A 14,469-nucleotide genomic window follows, 5' to 3' on the forward strand; every position below is an offset into this window, starting at 1 on the left:
GTCATTTTGACACTAATTTCAGGGTTTCTGGGTTGAAAATGTTAGTTTTTATCTGTGAAACAGTGCCTTTTATATTCCTACTGCACTGTAAGCAGTATCTGTATTTCAAGGTAAGAAAATGCCACTGCTTTTACAGAAATGGCCCACGTGATAACTATGAAGGATTTTTCTCCAGGCAAAGAAATCAAGTAGCTGATGGAGAATAAAAGCCCTTACAGCCCCTGTTCCAAAGAGGACAACTGGTAATAATTGGTGATTTTTAGAAAGGGAATAGAGGCTGTGTGTGATGGATGTGAATTCTTACTTAACCTTTCCTGGTATGTGATGGCTAACATCAAGGAAATGCTGGGTCACTTAATTATTTATAATATTCAACTAGCTCCATCACAGCATTATGGCAGAAGTTAGCTATTTTATCTCAGGTTTTGCTTGGTGTGCATTTATTGCTCAGAGTCTTTTGCTGATCTCCTGGTTTCTTTTTAGTGGGTTTGCATAAATACAGCACTTCTGTGTGATAAAAACACAGTGTGATTAACCTTGAAGAAGTTACATTTGGGTTAATCGATAAAGGAGGGCACATTTCAGCTTAAGCTGATTGAGGGATAGAATTTTCCTACCTTTAACTCTTGGATGTGAGTTTTCGTAGCTATTCTGCACTTTCAGAACAAAAAAATATTATTATTGGCAAGCAAGTCTTGCTTTGTGCATAGTAATGGAAGCCATGGAATGAAGCTCTGACGTTGGTTTCCCCTGCTACTGCAGCATCTTGTTTTTGAGGGTGGTGTGTTTTGTTGTTGCTTCTGAAGGCATGTTGTACATGGAATATCAACATTTACTCTCTCTTGAGACATTTTATTGGGAAAGCATTTGGTACACTTAGAATAAAGAAAATTCCCATCAGTTCTGTAATGTTTCAAAACGCCAAAGGAAGGGACAAATGTTTTGTAGCCTTGCCACAAACAGGTGTGGAGAGGCTGTCAGCAAAAGATTTAAGACCTGAAAACTATTTAAGGACTGAGAGATGTAACCCTTGACTTTTGAAAAAGCTGTCTCCTGTAGAAATGCATATGAAACTAAATTTGAAGTGTGGAATAACACAGTGGATTAGTGAGGTGTTGGGACAAGGTGTGTTTATTGTCTTTATTGGTCTGGATGAGAGGATTGAGGGCACCCTCAGTAAATTTGCAGACAACACCAAATTGGGTGGGAGCGTGGATCTGCTGTGGGGCAGGAGGGCTCTGCAGAGGGACCTGGACACGCTGCATCCATGGGATGAGGCCAGTGGGGTGAGGTACAACCAGGGGAACTGCTGGGCCCTGCCCTTGGGTCACAACAACCCCCTGCAGCTCCAGGCAAGTTTTAAACTGAATATTAGGAAAAACTTATTCCCTTGAGAGGGTGGTCAGGCACTGGAATGAGCTGGAATCCAGGGAATCATCATCCCTGGACGTGTTCAAAAGCAAACCTGTGGATGTGGCACGGGGGGGTGTGGTTTGTGGTGAACATCAGGGGTGGTGCTGGGTCAGTGGTTGGACTCAGTGATCATTTCCAGCCTTAACAACTCTGTGATTCTATGAGTTTTGCGTTGTAGTTTTTAAAGATACTTTTGAATACCCAATATTTGGCAGTAAAGAGGCAATGCTCAGTTCTGCTTGCAAGGAAAATGCTTCTTTAATCAACCAATTCTGTGTTAAATGAAGCGCCGGCTCACAAAAAGTAACAAGCAAAGACATTTAATTATTAACAGTTCTTTTTTTTTTTTTTTTTTCCAAAGGGAGAGCTCCTTTAGCTCTCTTAGTGCATGAGTCTGTCCCAATATCTATTCTCATACCTCTTTCTGATGGTGCCCATTGCATCAAAAGCCAGTTGCATATATTGGCTCCAGGTCCCTTTATGCAGAGTTGTCACTTTTGCCCTGTGTGACTTTGTATTGGTGCAAAGTTGGGTTTAATAAATAAAACAATACCAAAAACTGAAGTATCTTTAATAACTGCTTCTGCTGTGACTTCCTTCCTGCTGAACAGAAAGCTGTGGTGTTTCTAAATCTTCATGTAATGTGATAGGTAAATCCTGCAGGGGAAAGACTATGTAAAAAAAGTAAAACTTCCTCACTTTTTTTTGCATTGCACTCTTCACACTGAATCAGAATGGGCTGCTTTCATCACTTGCAACTTAAAATACTGACTCAAATAGTGTTGAGTACTGTTCCTTCTGTATAACTTCTTATCTGGAAAAGGAATGTAAATGACAAGGTCAGCTGCATGAGAAGAAAGCATAAAGTTGCTAAGAGGGAAGTTGAGTGACATTTAAAAAAAATAAAAAAGTGGTCACTCATCCTTTCATTAATTATGTTCTTTAATTAATTTTGGTTTTTTAAGGAGAGCATAACAAAGGTGTCATTGTACTGCCAGGAGCTCTGCTGGCCGTGGCTTCTACTGTGGTTAGTTTTGTCTTTTACTTCTATTCAGACAGAAATGGGTATTGCTGCTGTTGTGGAATATTTGCTGTAATGATCCAGTTTTTATGGAAGTTTGGGCTTGGTGTGGCAGCAACAGTGTCAACTTGTGGAAGGAAAAAAATCAACTCCCATCTGGCAAATCCTTCTGTCTGTAAAGCTTTAGAACAGAACTGGGATTAAGGAGTAGTATCTCTCACCTCCCAGTTCTTGTGTTTTAGGAAAAACGAGGAAAAATGTAAGTATGCTTTTTTTCCATGGGTTTAATGCAATGGTGTCTGACTGGATCTTTCCTGCCACTATTTTTTCCTCAAGAAAATCCATGGGACACTACTGCTGGTGACTTCACCAGACAGTTCTGCTGTGCTGCTGCATCAAGCACAGAAACAGGATGAGTCGTGCATGTGCTAAACTGGACCATACTTGTTCCCTCTGTCTGCTTCAATATGCCTTCTTCAGATGAATAAAGCTACCTTTGCACCAAAAAAAAAAAAAACAACCAAAACTTGAAATTACACAGGTGAGCTGGGCTAAGTCACTGTGCTGATCTCTGTGCAAAGACCTTGCAGCTTCGCTTGAATAAATGTTTCCCTGAATGTTGTGCCCCTTAATTCCATATCGCCCTAATTTTTGGTTTTATGAAACAAACCCAACAGCAGTACTAAGAATAACAACTCTTTCTGGAGTATCACCCAAAGAAGGAGAAGCAGTAAGAGAGGTTGAAAGAAAGATTACCTGAAGTGTGTGTGTAGGCATTAAAACACTGTCTGACAGCATCCTGACCCACCCAGATTTGCTTTACTTCTGGGCCCCTGGCCAGCAGATTTTTTCCTACCTGGAAACTCCGCTTAAGTGCATGTTCAGTCTTCCATCTAAATAGTTATTTACCTTTGGGAAGAGGTATAAAAAAAAAAAATAAATAAATAAGCACTACAGGTTTTAGGCTATCACGGAGTTTGTGATATCCATACCTTCAGAGCCTTGTGTAATTTTCCCTGGAAGAGAAGCAGTTATTCACAGCCACACATCACCAACCCCAGCCTTGTTGTCAGACTGATGAGTGCAGATCTGCAGGTTCATGATTTTCTTACACCTTGGCTTGTTGTGTAAGCAGCTTTCTGTTGGAATGAGGCTGTTATTGCTTTATATCCCCATGATTCTCCTATCCCCATGACTGGCAGCTACAAAGAACATTGTTAAATAACATGCTCACAGCTAGACTGGTCCACAGACAGAATAAAGAAACTTAACAGATTTGGCTTTGTGTACTAAGCTTTTTTCCCCTGCACAGAGCACACACAAAACATCAAATAACTTCTTGTCTGATGGTAAATACCCATAATACCTTCACCTTTATGAGTAACAAATTATTAGCCTTCCTGCTATGTCTTCCTTTTGATTTTCAGTTCCTGCAGGGTTGGGAAAACAAAGCACCTGGTGGGTATTGCCATCCAAGCACATTTCTAAGAAATTCATCTTTTCAGAGGGGCTTTGTATCAATTTCTCATTCTGGCAGCATTTGGTAATGAGATTTTGTGTAGTTATTTTAAGTAAGTCTGTCTACATAAGTGTGTCTCTTCTGAGAGTGAAGAACTGCTGAATGATTTGGGCATAAAACCAAGGGGAAGTAGGTAAGGTCGCCCAGGAATAAGGTCTGGTCTCTACACTCCAATTTGGTCACCATAGAGGGCTGTGTGTCAAATATTTTAAAAGGTGCCTCAGTGCAACCATGAGAGGTCAGGGTTTGCACAAGCTCTGCCAAATCCTACCTGTCAAGCTGGAGTTTCTGCTGCTCTAAATGCTGTTCTTCATGCAAGACGAGTCCAGGCTTCCTAAAACTTATCTGATGATCTCATTCATTATGTATGCAGAGCTTTCCCTATACAAAAGTAAGCTGTGGAGTTAAATTCAGCTTGGTTTAAGTGCAGGGTAAATTGGCCAAGTCTGAATTCACACCAGCAGAATGTGCACTTCAGTGGAGAATGTGGTGCCTAATTTGTTGCTTCTGCATGGAAAAGTACTTTTTTTTTTTTTTTTTTCCTGAGTGCTATGTATTGTAATACTTTTGATAGGAAGATTATTGCAATTTGTCTAATTTTTCTCTTGCACGTGCTAGATTCATAACGGAAGAATCTTCCTCTCAGACCGTCCCTGCCAAATAGGAAATGGGCAAGATAATTTCCTAATCGCTTCGTAGCATTTAAATAATGTGCCAATTTGTAGAACTCATTGCACACATATTTTAATAATGAAAACATTGGTATAATGGACCTGCAGATAAAATCAAATGAGGAAATGCCATCGCTGTGCCTTAGGAAGCAGAAAGAAATACTGGTTGCTGTCCAGCTGCCTAAAGAACTAGTACTGTAGGAACAAGAAATCATAAAAACAAAGCACTTTTTAAACCTGTTTTGCATTGTTAATTACCATAGTTTGATACTTTAAACAATAAAAAAACTTTGCATCGCTTGATGATGCAACAATTAACATATTTGCAGAATCCATAGGGTCCCTGCTAACTAAACACATTTGGCAGCTTAGCAAATGTCACAAATGACTGCAGCACCCATGACTTGAACTCGAGCAGTGATTTATCCCTCTGCAGTCAGTCTGTAAATTCAAATAGCACGTTCCTGGGTGCTGGATGCTGCCTGACCCCAACGAGTCTGAGAAAAAACATCTTTAGTGCACGGCTCCTGCTCAGATCTGCCCCAAATCACACAACTGTCTCCTTTGAGCTCCTTTTGAGGGGCTGCAGGCCCAGCAGGGACTGCTGGGTGGAGGGGACGTTGGCAGACTTTGGGATGAGGAGCATCACCCGCTGATTGTTCCGACGCCACTCGTTGTACAGCCGACAGTGGTACCTGAACGACACCTGGGGACAGAAGGTACACTGCCTTCAGTCACTGTGATCCTGCAAGGAGTCAGCTGGGGCTCAAAATGCCTTCCAGTGGGGCAAAACGGGCAAAAAGTGGTGAAGAGACCTGCCATGTGGATGGCTCGTGCCCTGAGGTGCCACAGCAGAGGAGAAGAGCAGCCTGTACCTAATTTACCTCTCATTCCCCTTTTTCACAACCTGAAAAGTCAGACCTCCTGCCTCTGCCCTCCCAAGAGCTGTTGGCACACGTGGAATGAGAATTTGGGATATCCTCTCTTGCTTCAGGTTGCTAGGTTGACAAACTGTACTTGTTTGGATGGTGGAGGCTTGCAGGCAGCTGAAGACAGGGCTGTGTGTTCTCCCTTGTACAACTTTACTGCTGAATGTGTCAAAGTTGGGATTGCACAGAGGCAATGAGCTGACAGTGTTTGTGTCTCAATTTAGATTGTCTCTGAATTTTTTTTTTTTATTTATTTTGTTTTGTATTTTAGGTTTTTTGGGGGTTTTTTTGGTTTTTTTGGGGGGGTTGTTTGGTTTTTTGGTTGGTTTTTGGGTTTGTTTTTGTTTGTTGGTTTGTTTTGTTCTTTTTGTTATCAGGTAATTTCAGCCTTACTGTGGAAGAGAAACGTGTGACTGCTGTGGAGATGCAAGATAGCTCAGCCCCATGTTTTCAAAAAAGTAGTTTGCTACTTGTTTTAGTGGCAACCAAGTGTTGTGGGAGTTGTAGCTGTGTAAGAGGGTGTATATGTGCAGTTCCAAAAAAAAAACCCAAACAAAAACCCAACAAAAATCAACAACAAACTGTGAATTTTGAGGGAAATGAGCCACATGATGATTATTGTGTTCTTCAGCTATGGGCAGGAGTTGACCCACACACTGTGTCCTTTCCTTATTGCAAAAAGGCTGCTTTTAATGGATTAAATTTACCTTTCAATGATGCCCTACAAGGGCTAAAAAAACTTTTTTTTTTTAAGATCTTTTTACAGCTGCCTGAGGGAAACCTATAAAGCTTTGGTTTACTAAGCAGTTTTGCAAAGACAGATCTTCAGACTGATTCCCTCAACTTTCAACCTCCTCTATTCCAAAAGCATCCTGCATCTTCTGCTCCTGTGGAGCATTGTGTATGAAGGAATATGAGAAATCTCTTCTCAAAAGACACTGCAGGAGCAGCAGAATCAGTTGGTGTGGTGAGGAGGGTAAAAAAACACCCCAACATCTGCAAGGGTGGGTGCCCTGTGGAATGCAGTGACGGCTTCAGGAGAGTGAGCTGCAGTTCAGGTTGAGTTTTCAAGCAGCAGAACATGAAGTTCTTTGAGTAACAGCTGCTTTGTTAAACCAGGCATGTATACAACAAGAGAAAGCAGGTGTCGCCCTGAATTCTTTGTTTAAATGCCAATCCCCTTTTTTGTGTCTGGAGCTCTCTTCTTGGGAGGACCAGGCACCTCTTTTGGCGTGTGTAAAAAATACAGAGTAAAAACCAACAGTGTTTTATGGATAACTTCTCTGTTTTAGAGGGAGGGAAAAAACAGCTTCTGAGATGCTAAAAATAACATCCCTCCTGTTCAGTGCTCAGTGGGATAACTGTGGTGTGTAAATAATCGGTATGCCAGCTTCTGCCTCCAGAGAAGGGAAGCTGATTTATTGGAAGTAAAATGAAGTTTTTAGTTCTCTTAATTTTCCCAGGACCTAAAGGAGTATTGTATCATCGTGTATGTGATTTACCCTGCAGCACTCAACCTATTCCCTGCACAGCCACAGCCACGTAACAGGATTCTCCCACTTCCAAAAGAGACAAGGAATGTGCTGCTGAAGAATTTGATGGAATTAACTCGTCTGTGTGTGGGACCATTCCGTCCTGCATGACAAGGGGAGCCTGGAGCCCTCCCCAAGGCAAAACCAGTCTGGAGCTTTCCTACATCACTGAAGGGAGGGTTATTTTGCCTCCCAGCTTCAACAGTTTTGTGATTCAGTCCCCTAAAGGCCTTCCTTGGCCCATCCATCTCCTACTGCCCCGAATAATAAGTTAGAGTGGAATTACAGCTGTCCACAGCTAAGTGGGCATCAAAGATCCTGAATTTTGATTAAATCAAGCAAGGTGTGCATTTAGATCAGGCTCACTGTCACTGTCATGTTCTCCAAGAGCCAATAGCACATTTCTCTGTGTGCTTTTGAAGGGGTAAAATTTATAAAGTGAATAGAAGGCATTTTTGCCTCCTACTCTGCAAATGCAATACCCAGGGATAGGGGCCAAAGCTGAGATGCTGCAGTAGTTTTAATAAGCAAGGTTGGATAAGTCCATTTGTCATAGCTAATTAAATCCAACAAAAAAAATGCCTTTTACAACTTCCAACAATTTTGGTGATGGTGAAGTCTTCTGTGGGTAGACAGGGTTTCACTGTCACAAATGTGTGAATGAGACGTTCCCATTCGTAGCTTTCTTGGAGATACTTGTGAGGAAGTGTGGGATTTTTGTGTTCCCCCCACACCCCCTTTTCCTCATCTCTCACTGAAGGGGGTTTCTTGCTGTGGGCTAGATCTACTAATGCAGATTTTTAAAGGTGCCAGCTCCTCAGTAGCTTACACAGATCCAAATCTGCTGGAAAGGGTCTGTGTACGGCATTACCACAGCCAGTGAGGGCCAGAGCTGTGTGCTTGGCCCTGTGGGATGTGGCCATGCCAGCACCACGGGCAGGATGGGCTTTTCCTGCCCCAGCAACACAGCCTGGCACCACCACAGGAGCACTGATGCAAGTGCTCCCTCTCTGCACCCCCTCTGCACCCACCCTGCTCTTCTTCCCCTTCCCACACCATGCATAGAGCTGTGAAATGTCAAACAAAGCAGGAACTTGGGGTTTTCAGTGAACTGCTAGGCCATGGCTTGATAAACATCCATTCTGGCAGCTGTCCCCTATTTTCCCCTCGTTTCTGCTGGGCCAACATCCTGTCAGGGCGCTAGGGCCAGAAAATCATCTCAGTTTAACAACTTGACACAGAACAAGGATGGAATGGCATGCAGGTGGCTCGTGCTGGGATGCAGGATGGAATTTAACCTGCACTGCAAAAGCAGCTCTGTTTTTACATGCGTGTTCTGCTGCAGACCTCCCCCAGCACCACGAACTAGAGGAAAAGCACAGGAAGCACCCACATCCTGTACTTTTGAATTGTGAAATTGGCAAGATGCTGCATTAGAATAAAATCTGATTCCTCTGTGGCAGCCAAGTTGTTCACCTAAATCTTTTTTTCTTGTATGCTGTGCCTTCACCCTTTGCACATCATATTTGATGAAACTCCCTCCTGTAGCATCTGCCTTGAACTCCTCCATGCTACTTCCCTGTCTCCCTCTTGCTGTCCCCACTGGTGTTTGGGATTTGAGAATCCTTACCCTGAAGCAAACTTTCTGGTGTTCCAGGGAACTGGAATGGTGTGGAAACAAGAGGTTTTTTGCAGATGCAGTTCACACTGACCAGCACAGGAGGCAAAGACAAGCAGCGCTCCGTGCAATGGTCTAGAGCACTCTGTGCGGTTAATTTTCCCGTTTGCTCTTTCCCTTATTCCTGTGAGTTAAACAAAATCCCCAATACTTACTAGGGTCCAAAAGAGGTAAATAGTGAAGAGTGCCACAGTGAGTGCAATGAGGCCGACAGCTTCTAGCCTACTACTAAAGTGCAGGTGGTCCACGGCTCCTCGCAGGCACAGCCAGCCGGAGACGGTCGCCAGCGGGGTGATGAACAAAAAGCACACCATGTCCCCAAAGAGAGTCCTCTTCTCGTGCTGGGGGCCCGGGTTCCTCAGCCACTGCAGGCAGAATGCAGACAAAGCAAGTGTCAGCACAGGGAGGATGTTCTTTTGTCGTTTGCAAAGCACAGACCCACCCCTTTGAGGGTTGAACATGGACCACACGCAGGATGTGGCTGTGTCCCTGGTGACATCTAAAGGTTTTTAGCTTTTTCATGCTAAATTGTAGATTTTTAATATGTAGCTGTATAGTTTCTAGTGCTTTGCCTGGACTCTCTCACATTTCAGAATAATAAGCTAACCCTTTGTAACGGGTTCTTCATATTCTGTTTAGTTGTACTCTCAAGGAGACAGCTTCTAACAAGGATACCTTGTTTTTCACCAGAATTTGAGAGATGTAACAAGGTATAGGGCAAGCAGCCCCCTGGACCAGCTCCCCTGACCCTGGGGTAACTGGTCTCTTACTGGATGTACCTGCTAGATATACTCATTAATTTACCTTATAAAAATCCAGTATCAGGCATGTGCATACCTACACTTTGTGCACCTGAAAGCTTCCATTAAAGAACTGCTTTTTACTTTACCACTCTTAACACTGTTTGCAGGGATTTTCCTTTGTTTTTAGGCAACACTGGAGACCTGACTTTCTCCCCCTTGCTTCCTGCTGGTGTCTACCTCTCTCTGTACCCACCACATCATTTGTTCAGCTGTGGTAAGGGCTGCCTTGAGAATGGGATGTGTTTAGTGTAGTGCAGCTCCTGGCATTTGCCCACTGGCTTCTTTGAAAAACTCCCTCTTTATGTGCAGTGTGCAGAAAATGTTTTAACATTTTGCACGCTATTTTAGGATTTTTGTTTTGCATTCATCTCATAATATTCGCAAAGCCATTTTCAACTTGTTTGCAGATACCCACATTTAAGCAGAGTTCGAGGCACACAAGGTTATTTTTATTAAGAGGATATTAATCTTGTGAAACAGAGTGCCTGAAAGTCAGCTGCTGAAGCAAAGGTTAGGATTGAACAGCTATCAAGCCCACACGCCCACATTTCTATAAACAGGATTTGAGAGAGCAGAGGTGAAAGAAGTTCCTACAACAGTACATTGAGGCCTTTTAATTAAAAAAAAACCCAAAACCTCGTCACACAAGTCAATATTTGAACAGGAAAACTACCCAGCCCTTTAATTTTTGCCAACGTGAGCTGTAGGGTTTGGTCAGACCTGCTTTGCAGCATCCTTTTATGGGTTTTTGGGGCCAGCAGAACCAGATGAGGCTCATGCATCCTTAAACTCTTTGGTCCTCTTGTTTCTCCAAGAATGTTAAATGTGGCAGTAGAAGTCCTGTCCCTTTAGCTCCAGAAACTGAGGCTGAGGAGGCAATTTCAGCTCTTCACCACTTAGTGCCCTAATTTCCAGCCATCTCCTTGGGTTTTTTTTGGTTTTGGGGGCTTTTTTTTTGGTTGGTTGGTTGGTTTTTGGGTTTGGTTTGGGTTTTTTTGTTCCTCCCTGTTACAGTGCTGCAGCACTGACTTGGAGGAGCAGCAGGACTCAGGAGTTTTGTCGAGGACAGTGTGCCAGGTAAGGAATATTTCTCATCTAGGTATCCCACTCCTTTATTATTTTCAACCTCTGCTTCATCTTTTCCCAATTTATCCACACCATGAAAACAAATGCAGCACTTATCTTTCCATGTTTGTGAAAAACAGTCAAGAAACTGAGTGCAGCCAGGAACTACTCTGGCACTAGCAAAAAAGACACAAATCAGTAGACAACTTTGCTTCAGCCTCACCATCTCAGGTGGAAATAATAAACAATCTACTTTTTTTTTTTTTTCATGAGGCTTAACTGCAACAGAATGGCTCAGGAGCCAAAGATCCATCCTCATGTACAACTCAGGAATTTAGAACACGAAAAATATGTTAATAAATGTTTTTTGAAGGATGTAGGCTTTTAACTTGCTTGAATACTTCTGAAATGCTAAGGAAGTGCAAAGTGCTTTAAACTAGCTATGTATTACTGTAAGTAAGAAGTTGTAAGGGAAGGTGCCAGTTAAAGAGGGGGGTTCAATACTGACTTTTTCCTTTCCTTAACCAGGAAAGATAAAAACCAGCTGTGGAGAGTTCACTTCAACAAGCAGCTAAGCCCCCATACAGCCATTTTCTCACCCCTCCACCCCATCAGTATGAGGGGGAGAACAGCAAGGGGCTGCAAGCTGAGTTTTCCTCAGCAGAACTTGTGCAAAGTGAGGAGACATACATCTACATTTGAGCATCTCTTTATTTTACTGTAGCTTTAAAGAGAGTGCTGAAAAGTGAGTGAAAGTCTCACACTACTTTCCTTGGAGCTTTCAATCCCTTTACTTAGAAACACCCCCAAGGGTTTGTGCACAGCCGTTCTGGGTTGTATCTGTTTGCTTCTGAACAGGTCTGATTACAGCCTTCCCCTTGTTCCATTTCCATGAGTCCCTGCAATGTGAAACCACCAAGAAAACGAGAGGAACTGAAAGCACCTGCCCGTAGAGGTTGTGCTTTTAAGGGTTTTAAAGACTTTGCAAAAAGGTTTTGTGGAAAGCACTTGTTTGGAAGGCGAGGAGAAACCTGGAAGAGAAATGCCAAGCACTTGTATGCTTCTCCTTGAGCCCAACAGGAATTGCAGGTGTTCACCACTTTCCCAGGACAGACTTCAAAATTTTGGCACCCATGCAGCTCAGGGAGTGCAAGAAATGGTTCCTAGTTCTGAGCAAGGAGGAAGAAGACCAGGACTGCAGGGGAGGCAGCATACCTGTCAAAGCATGTGTTATTATCCCCACATTACAATTGTCACTGGACACAGTGCAGTGCACCTGAATTAACACACCATTTTTCTCTGTGCCATCAAACTTGATTGAAAGTTTGAGCAGATTAAAATGGTGTGAAACTGCTTCACAGGCTGATGGGTCCCTGCTCCTTATGCCTTGTGGCACATGAACAAAGAGTCAAATCCTAGCAATTCAAATATTAGATGAGGCTGTGACAGGTAAGAGTAGTATTAAATAATAAATAAAGCCACCACCAATCTACAGTCTAACCTCAAAAAGCCAGAAGGATTTCATCAGCTAGCTCTGAAGTATAAGTCAAAAGCAAAGATTAAGCAATTTCAGTGGTTGTACAGGTTTCAGTCACAGCACTTACTTTTCTCCTGAAGTAGTGCACACCTGCTTCTAAATCTGCATCTGTTTCTAGGTTTCAGCCATTTGTTTTGGGAATGGAATGGGCGCTGTCAAGTTAACTTTATAGCTAAAAAGCCAAGTCAACAAATCCTTTTGTGCAACTCATAGCCACACAGGGATCCTAACAAAGCCCTGAGCTAATTAATTACTGTGGCAGTATGGTATGGACTACCCTGCTGGCCAGGAATGAGATGTAAGGCCAGATGAAGCTGTCAGATCTGCACTGTGACACTCTGAAATCTGACCTATTAAAATGTGTCAATGTGCCCAATTATTTCTGCAATAAATGGAGACTCTCAGAGTGATAATTTCCATTTGGGGGAGGGAAAAAGAAAAAAAAAGAGGTTATAAAAAGGGTCATGTTTAAAGTAAAATGCTGGCCTGCATTTTGTGAAGTACAATCTTAAAGTGACCAGCATTCCCTGTTCCTGATCCACAGGTAGAGAGCTGGAGTAACAAGACATGAAACGAGTTCAGCAATGGCAGCAAAAAAGAATTCAAGTACTTTAAGCACAGCACCTGATGCAAAACCCAGTCTTGGCTCATTACTGGACAAGCAAAGAGACCATTTGAGAATCCAGCACCTCAGAGGGATGGGGGTCCACATTTATCTCAGCAAAGTCATTCCCTAAATTCATCTTGGGGAAAGCCAGATGGAAGAACTGAAGGGGGACATCAGTGAATTAAAAGTGCTGCTTAAGCTGAGGGACAAGGCTGCCTTAAGAAAAAATGGATAATAGTTGTCCAGAAATAAATTTAGGATGAGAATTAGGAAAAAAATGCCCATCCTTCAGAGGATCCAGCTCTGGAACAGCCTCCCAAGAAGAGCAGGTTAGGCCTAAACCCTAAAAGCTGACACAGTTTTGAGAAGGACCTTGCTTACATTCTGAGAGAGATTTTTTGATGTACCGCATTCGACTTGACAAAACACTGTGAACACACCTGGGGCTCCTTCACCCCACACACGTAACACACAGAGAAAGATTTGCTGCAGTCACTTCACAAAGCAGAGCTGAAATTGGAGAAGGAAATCATTGGAACAAGCAGCAGCCAAGGACCAGAACACCCTGGAGAGGCTCAGACTCTGAATTTATCTGTCCTAACCTAAATGAGCTGCCAGCAGAACACTGCTGTAAAACACCTCCACAATTCTGAGCTGCCTCACCACTGCCAAAGGCCAAATCCTGGAAGTGCTCATCTCCACAGGTCTAACTTCAATTAGATGACTCACAAATGTAAAAGTAAAGTGTGTGCACAGTGGTTTTCCTGACCAGATCCCAAGGCTACAATCTGTTTCTGCTGCAGAGCACCCTCTAGTTCTGTACAATTTTTTTTGAGAAATGATTTTAAACGTTGCTGGAGTTACACCACGAAGCAGGGGGGAGGAGAGGACAGGAAGGAATTATCTCCCCTAAACGCATTTTCCTTTGAGCTAAAAATAGCTCACTGCACATCAAAACTTATCAGTTCATTTTGTCGTTTTCACGCTGATGGCTCAGCAGGGAGTCCTGGTGGAAGCAGGCTGTACACAAGCTGAAGTGCTGGAAATTACTGTGGTTTCTGGTTTCGTGCCAGCAGCGACCAGTGGGAGCATTTTGCCCTGGGCTTTAAGCACAGAAAGCCTGATATTGCTTGGGTTTTTTAGAATGTTTCTCTGGAATGAAGAACATTTTTAAGGAGCAGCATTTATTGCCTCTCCCCAAAAAATTGCATCTGAAACAATTTTTTCCCTGTCCCTATTTTTACTCGGCATGTCCATTTTAATGCTTTTCAGTGAAACGTTTTGAAACTTGGCTTAATGACCTGTAACTCAAAAAAAAAATCTCCCAGACTAGAATGGAATGTATGCTTGTTTTCAGTGCCATGAAACATTTTGGGTGATTTGAAGCTTTCCTGGATTAATGTTTTGCCAAGGAAAACAAACATTTGACAGTTACCTTTTGGCTGAAAAAAATATTTATGCTTCAGTTCTTAGGTTTCCTCCTTATATCAAACATTCAGTTGCTGGCACAGTGATATTGTCTTTAGTAGATGATTTTAGAAAGGCCATGGTGACAGCTCACAGAGATGTTTCTTTGGTCTCAAAGACAGAGGCCTGTGTATTTGAGAGTTGGAATCAAAATTATTTCATCTCTATAATGTTATTGTGCCAATATTGCGGCCTCTTTGTAAATGATTCTGCTCTCTTTCTTAATT

The 14,469-nt window shown here is 42.7% G+C and overlaps 1 protein-coding gene across 3 annotated transcripts in view; it reads right to left on the bottom strand.

The window, feature by feature from the left end:
• Positions 1 to 1,652: 1,652 nt before the first annotated feature.
• The window catches only part of MARCHF3 (membrane associated ring-CH-type finger 3), a 58,540-nt gene continuing 45,723 nt past the window's right edge, over positions 1,653 to 14,469 (bottom strand). For all 3 annotated transcript variants that reach the window (XM_069001192.1, XM_069001193.1, XM_069001191.1), the window contains 2 exons: positions 8,919 to 9,128; positions 1,653 to 5,330 (listed from right to left, as the gene is read on the bottom strand). In XM_069001192.1, the coding sequence (XP_068857293.1) occupies positions 5,172 to 5,330; positions 8,919 to 9,128 (369 nt within the window). In that variant the 3' untranslated portion in view covers positions 1,653 to 5,171. The remainder of the gene's footprint in view (positions 5,331 to 8,918; positions 9,129 to 14,469) is intronic.

Source organism: Aphelocoma coerulescens (genome assembly GCF_041296385.1).
Source record: "Aphelocoma coerulescens isolate FSJ_1873_10779 chromosome Z unlocalized genomic scaffold, UR_Acoe_1.0 ChrZ, whole genome shotgun sequence".
Taxonomy (NCBI): domain Eukaryota; kingdom Metazoa; phylum Chordata; class Aves; order Passeriformes; family Corvidae; genus Aphelocoma; species Aphelocoma coerulescens.